Raw genomic sequence first — 15,787 nt, forward strand, 5'->3', positions numbered from 1 at the left:
TAGAGAGAGAGAGTGGGTCAGTCATTCACTACTCAGTGTTTGTGTGTGTGACCTGCATATCAATAGGAGAGACATTGGGTCGCTATTGACAACTGAATCTCTTTCTCTCACCTCGTTCCTCTGCACACACACACACACACACACACACACACACACACACACACACACACACACACACACACACACACACACACACACACACACACACACACAGGAAGGGAAGGTGTGAGAGGTGTACGTCCCTGGTGTGCTGTTTGTTCACCCTCTGAACACCGTGTGCTGCTCAGAGCTGCGTCGTGGAAACTGCACCGGGCCTGAGTCACTTCCACAACACTGCAACTGTCCCCGTGTTCTGCTCCGAGCGGCCCGGCCCGGCCCGGCCGCTAATCTGGCTGCACCTATTGTTGCTGATCCTCATCCTCTCTCTTCTTGCATAACAAACTAGGTGGGTGTTTTCCTGCAAAGCCACAGGATTAACAGTGTGAACGCAGAAGACCGAGGCGCGAGAAGAAAACACACGAAGGAGATGGAGGAGGAGGTGGAGGAGGTGGAGGAGGAGGAGGAAAAAAACCTCTGAGTGCTTGTACAGTCTGTTACTGAGCAGCACTTATGTTAGAAGGAAACTTATGTGTGATTGATGAAGAAGATGTTGTTGTTGTTGTGATGTTTGTCACTCTGATCCACAATCTGAGCGTTTGTCTCTTGTCTGGATGCTTTCGTGCAGTTTTTCAAACCCGCCTTCAGGACTTGAGTTTTTTTATAAATCTTACCAAACAGCCTACAGGCCCTTTCTAGAGCACGTCTACTGTGAGCATGTCCTATTATACCTTTCTGGCAACCACTAATTCCAGTTCCTGTCAGCGTGGGGTCAGCGTCCATTTATAGAGCGACTTGAGGAAACTCATCAGTGAACATGAAAAGCTGCAACCTCAGAGCACATACGTGTCGCTAAACTGGTCCACAGTAAATACAGTCTGTGTCATGTGGAATTAAAAAGAATAAAAGCCTGAAAGAGGGGGAAGCTGTAGGTTAAAGGATCACAGCCGCTACAGGGAGGTGATCTCACAACCACTCGCTCAACAATTTCAATATATTCTGACGAGAACCCGTGAGTCACGTATTCTGTGAAAACAATCAGTCCGTCTGTCCCAGCGGTGCGTTATTAGGACACAGAGCGAGGCAGCCGGCTGCTCGGTGTGAAGCGTTGCAGTCAGTGAGTCACTCTTCCAGCCGGAGAAAGTGGTAATGAAGGCCGGGCTAATTTAGAACAGCACACCTACGTGGTGCTGAAATAGACTCGAGAATAAGAGGGCGACGACTTGCGAGATCTGGAGAGCGACTCAGAGAGGTGAGGGGAGGAGATGGAAGAGCAGAGAAAGGAAAGCAAGGACGAGTGATTTAGACCAATGTCCTGTGTTTGTGCTCTTCATCAGAGACACCCACAGACAGATTCTGTGGGACAGAACACAACCCCTGGACATACTGTCTGATTATTGCCCCGCTGCTCTGATGTAACACCTTCAATAGACTGTTAATGTCACACCACAGACTCAGTGCAGACTGTTGTTCTGCTGCCCAGACATTGCCTTCATTTCTGGCAGGCTAATGTGTTCTGTTGAGGGGTTTTAGACACCAGACTAACTTCTGCTGGAGAATCAGAACCCCCACATCCTACGTTTTCAGCATCAAAGGTTATGTTTCCATCATTCTGATGCAAAATGAATTTAATCTGAGCTGCAGATTCCAGCCTGCAGCACAAGAAATCAACAGCGCTTGGCTTGAAATGCTAATTTGTCGTTTTAGATGACGGTCTGCGATCTGAGCACCCCGATACTTCTGAACCCGGGTCGCATCGCGGCGGTTACATAAAACCAAATGGATGAATAATCAAGCAGATTCATGCAGTGTGAAGTGATTCACCAGCGAAGAAGAGACAATAACAATGAACGGCGCGTAGGTGTGAGATGAATGAAGGAATTAGTACTGCATATTGTGTAACGACGTTAAATACTAAGATGTCATAAAGCCACACATCACACCGCGGGCCGTTACGTAACGTGAAGGCAGATGAAGCAGATCCCTCCTAAATGAACTGAGCGATGAAGTCTGGCTGCGTTTCCTCCTCTCTGCTGGACATCACACCAGCGTCTAATAGTGGCCACCGAGTGCCTGGAGCTGTAATTCATCTGTGGAGTAATCTAGTTAAAGAGATTAGCAGAGTGGTTATGTAGCAGGAGGACAGGAAAATAGACCTGATCCCTCTGAGGTGTTGTCTCAGTTTGTCCAGACTTGGTCTTTTTCCCAAATGGATGAAGACGACAAACGTTGGGCGAAAGACAATCAGAAGTAAATGTAGTGATCAAACAGGGAGTGTCTACAGCACGTATACTGGATCAGATGCACAGAATAAAATACAGTTCAAACTTCACCAAACTGTCGTTCTCCTCGTCTTTCACCAGCGGTAGACGAGTATCTGGAGAAGTGAGTGTACCTCTGAGCAGTACCACTGAAACGCCAAATGATTCAAATTAAATCATTTCTCCAAAGTCGCATTATTTAGCCGACACGTTAAAAAACCAACGATAATAAAAACACAAGCCCCAACACGTAGCAGCTAACACACTAACCAGAAAACCTGCAGTCACTGAAACTAAACTACCTCCTCCTGTGATTTCCAATCAGCACAACTATGTGGACTCAGTTATAAAAATGAGCCGTGAACCAGAACCTTGTCAGTTTTGCATCGACTGTCTGCCTGCACGTTTTCATCATGGCTTCACATGGAAATTAAATGCTAGAGTGTGAGACCTCACAAAAACAGAAAAGAAGGCTGGATGATCGATGGCCAACTAAACACCAGTTATAGAAGTAATCAGGACGTATGGAACGAACCAAAGTGCTGCTAACCAGAGCTGCTGTGGCCGTCTTCCTAAACTGTGGGTTATTTCCACAAACAAGCTCTAAACAACAGACGGGTAAACGCTGCAGATTGGGCACCAGTAAAGGACGGTGCTTCAGGTCAACCTCTGACTGGCATTAAGAAAAAACACCTTTGCTTGTTGTCTGGTAAAGAACTGCAAGATGAAACTTAACTAAAGGAGATGAAAAGAAGTCTGATAAACATTCTTTGCAGAATCTAATCATGACGACCACAGTAGAGGCATCGTCCCAACAGTGAAGCACAGCCGTGGGTGTGATGATGTCGGGCTGCATGAGTGCAAAAGGTGATGGAGAGATGAAAATGGTAAATGATTCCCTGTGGATGAACCAAAACACTGGCTGGCAAGGTGTGAATGTGAGTGTGCTTGGTTGTCTGTCTCTAAGTGTAGCCCTGTGATAGACTGGTTACCTGTCCAGGTGAACCTGCCTTCACCCTGAGTCAGCTGGGATAGACTCCAGCCCCCATGACCCTGGTGAGGATGAAGGTGTAGAGATGATGGATGGATGGATCACAGGAGGTTATTTACTTCGGTTGTTTGCAATCAGAGTTCTGCTCAAAAGAAGTGCGTTTGTTTTTATCACTATCAGATATTCAACATCAGTTCTAAACCTAGTTTATGTACTCAACAAACAGCCGGTTCCCTCTCGTGGCTCCAGCTGGCCGTCCTGGTCTCTGGTTTCTATTATTTCCTCCTTGTTTCTCGGTGCTTCATGCATCACTGTCTGTGTCTCTTTGTTCGTCTGTGTGGGAGCCAGTCTCATACCTTTTTTTTTTGTTGTCACTTTCTGTTTTTACTTTGGTAATCCCTTTCCTCGCATGTCTTTGGTTGTTCCTGTGTTTTCACACTTCTGTGAATGTCTCCGTACTCTTGCCTCCCTGCGTATTTATAATCCAGCCTTCCCCTCGTCAGCTGTCAGCTCGTCTCTGTTCCCTACCTGTGTTCCTCCTTTGTGTTCACTGTCAGTGCTTCTTCTCCTGCAGGCTTCTTGGATCTCTTACTTTCTTGGCTTTAGGCGAACCTGCCTCTTGAGTTTTGTGTTTGCCCGGCCCTCTGTAAATCACTACCAACTTTACATGAAAGCTTGCTCCTTTCCTGCCTGTCTGCCTGCCGTGTCCTGCATTTGGATTCTCTTTTGAATTAAAAACACAACCGTAGTCTCCCCACAGTTCTGCTGCACAGCTTTGTATTTACTACTGTCTTTTCTTTGGTGCTTTTAGTTTGCTGAGGGAAACTTTTTGAATGTTGTCAACACACTCAGGTGCTTTTATGTGACGTTATGTCCAGGATCACAGGTACAACCAATAGATGTTTGTTTTATTTCATATCCTTAGCAAATGATGGTATGTTTTATTCTAAATCTTCATCAGAAAGGTAACTAGACACTAAAGAAATCAGTGAGTGGGGTTAAAATGTCCCTCTGAGTTGTAAAGTAGAAGCATCAGGTGTCCTAACATGTGAAAGAGTAAATGCATTTACCAGAAAAAGGTATTTAGGTGCAGCAGCTGAGTAACTGTTTTGCATTTCACTTGCAATGTTAGCTTCAGAGATGACGCTTGACCCGGCTTTGTTGGACATCATCGTGCGATAAACTGACAGCTTCAGATCCACAGAGACCAGCTGAAGCCTGAGCAGCTCCGACGCAGAGCGGCTGGATGTGGAAGAGACATGCCTGCACCAGCAGACATCCACTAACACTCCAAACACACTCTGCATGTCTTTCATCGATCACTTGGCCGTGTAGCAGCGCTCAGCCCACGCTCAGCCCCTCACAGCTCACTCTGGCCGGCTCTCATTCACTTACCTAGCCGTTACTATAGAGACACAGCGGAGGAGAATGCAGAAAGCTGGCTGGCAGACAGATATGCAGGAGACTTGGGTTGAATCTTAATAACAAAGAGAAGGCTCACAACACGGTGCTGCTGGGAGACGGTTACATAATGCTGCTGCAGGATTCTGCCACTGAGTCAACCTGTTCACAGTCGGCAGAGAGAAAAAGAACTAATCTGTGACAAGAGAGCTATTTGGCTCAATGTGGCGTCTTGTTTACCTTCAATCGCTGGACCTAATAGATCAGAATATGCAAGAAAACGAAGCTTAACCTGTGTGGATGTTTGGCTGTGAGCTGCTGATACTGTTCACACCAGACACACATTATTTTTATGTCTGTTATTTGAAAAAAGTGAGATTTTTCAGTCCAGATAGACGTTATAGTTTAGTTGTGAGCATCGTAAATCTTTCACTTCTGAAGTGTTTTAAATTCAAATGAAACGAAGGTTCGATTATCAGCAGCAGCTGAATGAAATGGAAACCTGTCTGTCTTCATCCGTTTGTCCTCCTCTCCCTCATCCTATTTAAATCTATTTCCACTCCCTCTACCACCACCTTCCCTCCAAACTCTTTCACTCCTGCTGTGTTTCTGTCCTGATGCCTTTTCTCTTATTTTCTGTCTGCCTTTCAAAAATTCCTGTTCTGTAAATAGAGCCTGTACGTCCCTGGAAGAGCAGAGCGAGGGAGAGAGCAGCCGAGTCACAGACAGTTCTGAGACTGCAGCAGATTCTGACCAATCACATGAAGGAACCCTGCAGCCCACGTGGCTTATTCATAAATCCAGGAGGAAATCCGTATCGATTCAGCTCCATTCTGTCATACACTGAACCGTCAACGCACCCTTGATCTGGAGCGATGGGAGCATCTGAAGAGTCAGAATCTCACATTTTGTTGTATTTCTTCATGTGGATATAAAACATGTATTTATTTTTTGCAGAGCTCTGAAAACCCTTTTAAACATGTACAGACCAGTCGAGCAGACGCAGATTCCTAAACTGTGCAGGTTTTCACAACTGACTTTCTGTTTTAGTCGCATGTGCTCCAATTTCAGAACGTGGCCCCGATTGGAATACCCAGGACACACAGACAGGAACCAAAAATACCCCTTATGTGTGTCAGCGTGCTTTGCTGGCCTCGCTGCATAACGAGCTTTCACCTGCAGCATATTCTAGGATGTGATGCAGCTCCTGGTACAGATATATCTACAACCATCTCCTCAGAACTTCAACTGAATATATCTTCAGTCTCACTGAGCTCTAGCTTCATGGCAACCAGTGAAACCCATTGACTCCCAGTCTCATGGCAACCTGCAGCAGCATCGCCGACACATCCCGGTAAGCATATTCGTCATGGGCTTATTTCTATTGCATAATCATGTCTCAAGGGTTCCCTGCAAATCAAGGATTAGCGGGTGGTGTGTGTGTGTGGATAAGAGGCTGTCCGAGTTAATTAACGCTTCAACAAACTGCAAGGTCTGTATTAACATGGATATAAGCACGCTGGCACACAGAGTCCACACATCAACACAAGACATTAAATGAACCAAACGACGAGAGATCCTAGATAAGTCTGGGTTTATTTCATTATGGTCACCATAAACAATTACTGTACTGACCTTTAATTAACATGTAGAGAGAGTGGATGCAGCTGTGGCGCAAACACCACAGAAAACAGCACACACCTAAATATCACTTTCCATAGATGACATATAGGAAAAACAAAAAGAAATGAGCTGTACAAAAAGATTTAATTCACAGATGAACATCCTAGAGCGAGAACCGGTGGTGTCAGTAACGGCGGACCTAATGGCAAACACTCCAGCACCTGAAAGGAAACACTGGTACATCACCATCATCGTATACCACTGTGCAAAAAACATCACGGGTTTGTTCACAGCTGTGCAAAATAGCAGCATTATAATTCACTTTCCAAGCAATGGATTCACAAACACAACATCACAACGATCACTCAGAAGGACCACGTAGCATTCAATAAAAGTCAGGTTGGCCCTGAACGTTTGGTTTCAGAGTTGGAGTCAAATCACTTGTAGCTTATAGAAACTGCGACGACGCATGTGCAAAAACGATAGTCTTCTGTCACTTAACATGAGATCTGTACATTAAATATTATATTCTGAAGAATCCTGAATCGACTGAACTGAAAGTGAACCGAAGCCAGCGAACCGAGGCAAACAGCACATTTTACAGAACAGAGCAAAAAAAAAGAAAGAAGAAATCATTTGACCGTTAAGCTCTATTTTGTTTCCATAACGCTCGAACTACATCGTGTGCAGCCAGCCTTCAAAAACAGGCAGAGGAAAGTAAAACCAAGAGCAAATTGGAAATGTGGGATATGTACATGTAAACCATATCGCTTCAGGCCATGTTATAGTTGGCACATATAAGATTTAAAAAAAAAAAAAAAAAGTCTTGAAATCTCTGTAAAACTGTACATTCAGTCTCTATGGACCTCTGCAGTGAGTTGCAGAGCAATACATCCGGTGGGCGACTGGTATTGGACAGCAAAGCATAACAGAGGCCTGGGGGTGATGATCTGGCTGCGTGGCCGCCTATGGGCCCCATTTAGTGCAATTTAACACACTGCAGGGGAGGGAAAGATGCTCCCTTTGCTAATTTTACATTTCCTCACCCTCCTGTTGAACCTGAACCAACGGCCTGCCTACAGGTACGTCCCTACAGCTGGTAATGCACAAACTAAATGATGAGATTTGGTGTTTTTTTTCTTTAATCACACAAGAGGAGCTGAAAACAGCAACATACCAAATAGATATTAAAATAGGCATACATACAGCATGGTCAGGGTTTGCACATGGGTTTCTTTTTGCCCACAGAGGAACAGATGCACCAAGCATTGTGTGTCGCCTCCTTAAATAAAGAAGCCTCTGCTATCTGTTGCATGTTCAACAGATTAACTATCAGCTGACTGAGATGGTTTAAAAAAAACAACAAAAACTAGAATACACTACCTGTACCTTAACAAGGCTTAGGCTTATGAGCTGATTCTGGTCCTCTTAAGCCTCGCTTGGCTCTGTGGTGCGTGAAAGTGACTCAAACAGCGGGGAGTGGAGGAGGAATGGCTGCACAGGTCAGCACCTCGGACAGCTCCGCCTCCACGCTCAGGCTCACGGATCTATTTGTGTTCCTCCCTGAAGCTCACCTCACTGCGACAGCCATTCACTGACTCACAATGTAGGCTAATCATGAATGAAATGGGGGCTTGAGCGCCACTTACAATGTGATTTGTACCACGGAGTCAATCCCTGCGTCACTCAGGGGAACAAGACAAAAGAGGACTATATAGCATCGGCATGCAAGTATGAAATCTCCTACGCTGTAGCCTAAACACCACACTGAAGTTGTGTAACATCATCATGACAGTCACATCCAGGCCTTCCCCCCCTCAGAAGCCTTCAAGGGGTTTTTTTTCCACTCAAAAAACCCACCCCCTTATGTGTATTTTTGCGCGCAATCTTTTACATTCATCTTTAAAACTACACCAGCGTCTCTCTCCACGCGTCTCCATGTCAGCGGTCCAGGTTGGACTCGTTGGTTTCGCGCTGGTTTTTCAGGTCCTGGAAGACCTCGGTGAAAAAGTGCGGGTCCGCGTTGAGCTGGAGCATTTTGGCACTCATCCTGTTGATGATCCGGAGCGACGTCTCCCAGAAAACGTCCTTGTTCGCCTCGATCATGAACGGCTTGAGCGGGTAGGAGATCTCGTTGCCCATGTAGGAGTAGGCGAGGTAGAGGCAAGTCTGAAAGGTGCCCTGCAGCTCGGCCGGGCTGTCGATGCTGTCCGCTATCGTGTCTTCGCACAGCAGGTACACGAACACCACGTTGGCCGGCGTGATGAAGCCCTGGTCCTGCCAGCCCTGCAGCAAAAGAGTCCGATCGATGTTCCGGAACCACAGGATCACCTCCCCGCTGTTGAGCTCCTTCAGTTTAAAACACCTGCGGCACATGAAGTCCCCCAAACAGCGCAGCAGCTCCCCGGTGGACGCCTGGATGACTATCCGTCGGGGCGACACCAGCGACAGGCTGCTGGGCTGCTTCTGCACCGAGGAGAGCCTCCCGTTCTGCACGACGGGCTCGATGGTCTGCGTGGGCACCGTGGGCACCGGCACCGGGATGGGCGCTTTGGGCTTCTTCTCCTCGGTTTGGTGCGTCTTCCGGATGTTTTCGCTGTTGAGCTGCGCCACCTGGCTGGACGGCAGCTCGCGGGCGGGCAGCGGGTTCGGGGTGACTTTCTTTGCGCTCTTCTTGGCCGAATTGGCCACCAGCTTCTTCCAGGAGAGGGACACGAACATGGAGTGGCGCTTGAGGCTCTTGTCGTTTTTCAGCGCGTCTCCTCCGACCTCCGCGTCCATGATCGACGCCTTCTTCGACGCGGGAGATATAGAGAGGACGGTCCCCATGTCTGCAAAGGAGGAGAAGAGCTGCGGTGGGTTTTTGGATGCTGCTGCAACTTACAACGCAGAATCTTCTGCAGAGTGAGAGGCGGTGAACAACAGTCACGACAGCGATTGGAACTCCATTTACGCGTCTATTCAGCCCGTCTGTTGGCAGATTTGGAGGAAGATGGATGTCTGAGGGGTGAAATTATATTCCAACAGATGCTCTCCGTCCTTCTCCGTCTCTCTGCGCCTCGCTGCGACACAATCCTATATGGCTGGAACCTAAACGAAGATTAGTCGCTATGCGTAAATCCTGGGTTTAAACGAACCAGCAAGTGCAGCCGCTGACTGGCAGCCGAGCCGGCCAATCAGAGCTCCGATCAATGATCCAATCACTGGGGGTGTTGTTTTTAGGTCTCTGTTGCCATTGATAGCAGCTACAAGTGCGATCACTTCACCAGCAGTCCAGTTATTTCTGAAAAATCGCTGCTATTTATAAAGCAGACGTGTAACCGTGTCAGGGTCCCACAGCGACCAACAGGAGGCTGATGGAGGGCAGAAACCTGCTCACTGCTCTGCTGCCTCTTCCCCTCCAGTGGCATTTCTTCTTATTTTAAATCAATGAAAGACAACTGGATCAATATGTGCAGAATGTTTTGTTCTCTGTTGATAATATTTAGTCTCATTAAAACAGTGAAGCAACAAGCTGGAATAAAATACTTCTATTGAGTATTTATTGAAGTATTTATTAAGCTGATGATTGCTGCAGACAGGGACACTTCTGGAAAACAATATTTTGCTTCAATTCCACCTTCTACTGGAATATTTGGAAGGATGTCCACAGCAGCTGCACCATCTCGGCCCTGATGTCAGATTTAAATGCACTCAGGACACGTTGGCTTCATTTGGCGTTCAGCTAACAAATGATGTTGTTTCCACATGTTCGTGTAACTGCTGCTGTCTTTGCTCCAGGTTGTAGGAAACATGCACAACGAGGAGACACCAGATCTAACTACAGGCTAGTTTGCTCCCGGTATCATCGACCGGCACAGCAGCCCTCGCTCAGCAGTTGGTTTGAGGTCTTGGTTGCCACTGATAGAAGCTCTGCTCTGGTTCAGCTGTTGTTGGGAAGTCAGTGGTATTTTATAAAATCTGACCGTTTTCTTCTCACCTCGTCAGCTGTCAGAAAGACAGTTTCTTACACTGACTACGACGGGTGAATGATGTGCTGTATCAACCTGCTCGCTGGCCTTTGTTGGCATCTCTAATATATTCTTGTCCTCTTTTAATGAATGTGAGACAACTCGATCCACCTGTGCAGCAGAGCACCTGAATAGACTTCTTTTTCTTTTTTGCTATTTGTTGAGAAACATTGATGAGCAAACTTAAGCTGATCACTGCTGCAGGTCAGGTTTCATTCCACCTTCCACCTCATTTAAACTCATGTTTGGAATATTTAGAACGATCTGATCTGGACTATTGTGAACCTATTTGGGCCTTTAAGTTACTACTAAGGACAAACATGCAAAATATACCTGCTCAGTTTAACTTGGTGTTGAGCTTGAAATGATGAGAGAGATGTTTCTATACGTTCATGTCTTTCTGGATGGAGGATAGTGGCCTCCAGACCAGAAGACGCTGCTGTTGGCATCATAAGACAACAATGAGGCAACAACAACAACAACAGAACCACCGTGGCCGTGACGTGGGCAGATAACGGTTGAGTCATAGCAGGGAGGTAGCTGTTTGTGTTCTGAGTTGTGATTTGAACCGTGTAATAGAGTCCAGCTGGTGGATGTTTAGCAGCAGTGAGTTCAGAGCAGCTGAAGCTCCGACGGCCACGGTGTCGAGTCTAAACTTTGACAGAGACAACAGAGCAGCAAAAGGAAGTCTGAAAGGAAGACTGAGGTGGAGCAGAGCTGGAGAGGGTCTGAAACAGAGAATAACGGTGCAGTGGAACATCTCCAACAATAATTCAGTTTGCATAGTGACTATTTTTTGATTTTTTGATTGGATACGGCTGCCGTGTGCGTTAAACCTCCGCTGCACTAATATGAGAAGGTATAAAAGGTTGTGGAGTCAAACAACAGCTACTAGACGGTTTCTGGGCGGCTTTCAGAATTTTTGCAACCACACGAGTGCTTCATACTTTCCCCAGTAGTTCATACAAGAATGTTCCCCGAAGAGCTGCTGGAAAGAAATCTGTCCAAAGTGTTGGTGCCAACTCCGGGCAAACCAAAGCTGAAACGTTTTCTAGATTTTTGAGCTACGCATGGCAGCCGGTGCTTCTTTCCTGGACCTGCATCATGTTCACAAGACAGAGAATCATCTGCACTTGTTTTACCAGAACCGGTAGCAGAATCTCATTTGATGTCTCATCTGGCTGCAGCGTGGAAAGTCGTCGTTATTGGTGCACCTGCAGGTGTTCTAATCCAGCCTTCATCCTGGAACGGCTACCGGCTTGTTGCAGTGGCACTTTGGTAGTAAACAGGTCTAATCCGACACCCAGGTACCAGGAATCTGTAGCACGTCTTAGGATCCAGTTGGGAACTGAGGGTGATCCAATTAACCTCAGCAGAACTGGCACACACTGCAGGTTACATGACTGCTGATCTTTCCATTCAGCTCGCAGTGGAAACGGATACAAATAGCAGGTCTGGAGGTCTGACACGGCACAGCCTTCACGCTGGGCTCTGCCACGCAGCTGAATTATCAACAGTAACACACGCCTGCACACTGGAGCTCGGATGTCACGCCACTAGTTTTCCATATACGCTGCATTTTCCCCGTGTAGTTTCTCTACTATGGATGTCATGTTCTGTCTGTTAAAAAGAATGAAAATGAGGACTATAAGCTGTATGCAGTAGCTTTTTCTGGCCGTTGACTTTTCCTTGATCGTCTTCCTGTGCCTCAGGTATCCTGGCAGTCTCTATGATTGATGTCAGTTTGATGAACGGACTGATGTGGTGGAGTCAGTCATACCTCAGATGAACTTAACTCAAGTAGATGCAGCTAATATACCAACAACTACATGAAATAACAGCAGTTAAACAATAAAATGTTGATTAAAGGCAAAACCGACTCCAGCAAAAAACTTTTAACAGATAAAAACACGGGGTTCTGATCAGGGTCACGCTGTTTAAACATAGTATGTGATAGAAATGTTGGCCGCAAACAGGACAAATATGAGCATGTGTGTTGTTCTGAACTTTTTACGTATAATGTGAAGGAGGCCCTGTGACCCCAGTGAGGATTATACGACTGTATAGATAACGGATGGATGTAAAGGAGGTCGGAGGTGATTGTCTGTCACATCTCTGTACTCATAATTATCACAACCATCATATTTAGCCCAACAAACACCACCTGCATCATCAGCTGATCATCATTAGTGGAGCAACAGGTACCAAAGACACGTCTGACAACATCCCAGGAAGAAAAAGGACAAATCAAACTATAACGAGAAAGCACCAGAGACATTTATTTCATATATTATTCAGATAAAATGTCACAGCTAAAGTTCATATATTCAGTTGTGTTCATACCTTCCTGCTCTGATCACAGGAAAACTTTTTGTTCTCTCGTCAGAGTTTAAACCACACAGACAAACAAACCATGAACTTAAATAAATGTGATTACTGCATTACTTCCTTGGAATCAGCCTCATCTATTGTCATGTTATCGTCACTTCAGCCTCATTACCGACTTTAGAAGCCAGCAGCTCTGAAATAACCACAATCACACGTCATTACCAAAAAACAACCAGAGCTGCTGTGATGTGACGACGGACGGAAGCAGGAAAGTGATTCAAGCTAAACTTTGCACATTAAGATGAAAGCCGGTTCTGTCCCAAAACTGTGAAGCCTTCCCCGTCTCACACAAAGTCTTTTGATGGAGCCGGCGTTTGATCCGATGCATCAAAAATAAGATGAAAAGAAACTCTTTCATCAAACAAAACGCAACAGGATGTGACAGGAACAATCTAGACGTGAAGCATTCAGCTTCTCTGGCTCCATTATATATACGTCAGTATTTATATGAGTCTGTGAAGTGTGTAGTGATACATCTATATACCACCATGTAGATACCACCGGAGGAAAAACTAACTAACAAACACACAAGGCAGGACTGGGTGACGAGGAAGTAGAAGGTTGGATCATGTGAGGGAAGTTTTATTTTCTTCATTTGCTTTCATGGACACTTTTATAAACATTTCATCATCGATTTTAACTTTGGAAATGGGGAATTTAAAAATGAATCACTGCATGAAGCCTGAGATGGAAAACCCCACTAAATGAAATCAAATCAAATTAAATTAAATTAAATTAAATTAAATTAAATTAATAGTCTATAATAAATCCACAAAAAACCAACACAATTATTTGAAGGAAATATATATATTAGTGTCCAGATACAAGCAGCATTAACTGATCTAAAACATCACAAAACAAACGCACAAAAATAAATGTGACACTGTTCTGAGTTGGATAATAAAGGACCCACTGACAGCACCAGAACCACGACCAACATGACCATATTCTAAAAGCAGGTTTAGGTCAAATGATTTACTGCTCGTAATCAGAAGAAAAGACAAAACAACAAAGAACAAACAAATAAATAAACATGAAGGTGTAATGAAACCTTCATTCAGCCATCCACAGGTGTTTTATTTGAGTTAAATCCACCACGTTCACACGGTGAATGCTGACAGCGGTTAATGTCTGAGAGTAAAACATCTACAAGTTCCCAGTAGAACAAATAATCTGCTGCTAGAATATCCAGAAAGTGTTTGTTGGTCTCACACGACAGAATGTTCAACCAGCTCAAAGTACGTCCAATAGAATGACAAACGAAATGACATCATGCCATGACGATATCAAAAATAAGCATTAAAACGTGACTCAGGGAAAAATACGGAGACGTGTCCGTTTATAGAATCAAAAATAAGGACGTCTTTAAAAACAGGATTCGTTCGAGTGACTTTCATGAACAACATGAACATTCATGTTTGAAACTGTACCTCTGAGTCTGAACTCCTCACTTTCCTTCAGGCCGACTCCTGATCAAGACATTTGGGCCTTTTTATTTCCCCATCGTGTCCGTCTAGTTAACATTTTCTTTCATCAGTGTGATTAAGGACGTGCATTGTGTGGCGGGTTAATCAGACCCTCTCTGGTGCTAGAAACAGATGTCTGAGGACGAACGTGGGGATGATGGGATTAGAGTCTGTGTGCAGATCTGAAAACTAAAACAATGAATTCATTAATTAGCAAAGCTGAAGGGAGCTGCAGAGTTTGGAGGCAGTTCTCTGCTGTTTCCTCCCTTTTTCATCGAAGCTTTAACTGTGGCAAACTGAAAACTCAACATGAAGATATTACTGCATGAAATCTTAATGAAGTGTCTGAACTCTGTGCATGTTGTTGTGCCATTTGTAGAGCATAAAAGCAACTAAATATAGAGCACCTGATTGTCATAATCACTGGTTAGCTTCCCGAAAAAGATATGAAATGTGGGTGGATCCATTATTCAGACACAGTAAAAAAGGAATAAATGAGCGTTGATCATAACTGCAAATGTAGGGCAGGTTCTCCAAACAGAACTTGAGGCTGCATGAGAGCAAATCGTTCTCATCAGTTGTGTAACGGGTTAAGATCAGCGACGCTAACACTGAACCACTTTGTGACACATTTCTGCTCAGGTCTGACGCACAGCAGACGAACAGCAGGAGAAGAAGAAGAAGAAGAAGAAGAGCTGGAACAGGAGGAGAGGAAACGGTGGCCATGAAAAATGACAGAAAACAAGAAGCTGTGGGAGGAAGACGGACTGTCCTGCACCAGATTAAATAAGACAGAAAACAATTTAAACAACAGGAATCATAAATCGTCCATCTGTGCATAAACAGGCTGCAGTTGCATGAAAACAAAGAAAAAGAAAAGCTGGCCGACAAACACACAAACACACTCAGGTGGAGATGTGTTCTGCTCCGGATGTTCACTCAGATTATTCATTTCAGGATGAAGGGAACATCTGATATGTAAATTAATCAGACGGACGGAACATCCAGTGCTGGCAACAGATGAGGAAACAATGGACTCGGCTGTTTCTGTGTGTGAATGTTCGCACAGTGTTTAAAGTCTCAGTGTTTGCTTTCTGCACAATAAACCTCCGGACGTTTGGTCAGTTCATGAATAAACTAAGAGCACAAAAAAAACCTCGTCTATGCTGCTGCTTTTCAACCTACAATATTCAAAATGTCTAATCTGAAATATTGCATAACGGCGACATCAGACTTCACATCTATGCTACAGCGGCTTTACTGCCGCGCTGATCAAAGTCTGCTGCTGACTCAGCTGGAAGTTAAAAAAAGCAGAACATCATCAAAAAATTCAGCTGCTGTGTGCATATTCTGCATTATGCAAGAACATATTCAAAGTGAAAAGATTCACTTTTAGTTTCTCAGCATTGTCTGCAGTAAGTTCGCCCCCTGGTGGCGTTTCAGTGCAACTGCAGCAGCTACAGCTGCTTCCATTGACTCCTGCATCAGTCCAGATTAACCTGATCTGGCCACAAAACAGAAATCATTTTACTATGTAACTTCTGTAAATAA

The 15,787-nt window shown here is 45.0% G+C and overlaps 1 protein-coding gene across 1 annotated transcript; it reads right to left on the reverse strand.

The window, feature by feature from the left end:
- Nucleotides 1–8,313: 8,313 nt before the first annotated feature.
- On the reverse strand, nt 8,314–9,201 carry cdk5r2b (cyclin-dependent kinase 5, regulatory subunit 2b (p39)). Its single transcript, XM_008293521.1, has one exon. It carries the CDS (start codon nt 9,199–9,201, stop codon nt 8,314–8,316), a length of 888 nt encoding a protein of 295 aa, XP_008291743.1.
- Between the last annotated feature and the right edge of the window lie 6,586 nt (nt 9,202–15,787).

Source organism: Stegastes partitus, unplaced genomic scaffold (genome assembly GCF_000690725.1).
Source record: "Stegastes partitus isolate 25-593 unplaced genomic scaffold, Stegastes_partitus-1.0.2 Scaffold890, whole genome shotgun sequence".
In the NCBI taxonomy this organism is placed as follows: Eukaryota; Metazoa; Chordata; class Actinopteri; family Pomacentridae; genus Stegastes; species Stegastes partitus.

What these genes read in the sequence shown, in the direction of transcription:
- cdk5r2b (XM_008293521.1), bottom strand. Translation starts at nt 9,201, where the DNA reads ATGGGGACCGTCCTCTCTATATCTCCCGCGTCGAAGAAGGCGTCGATC.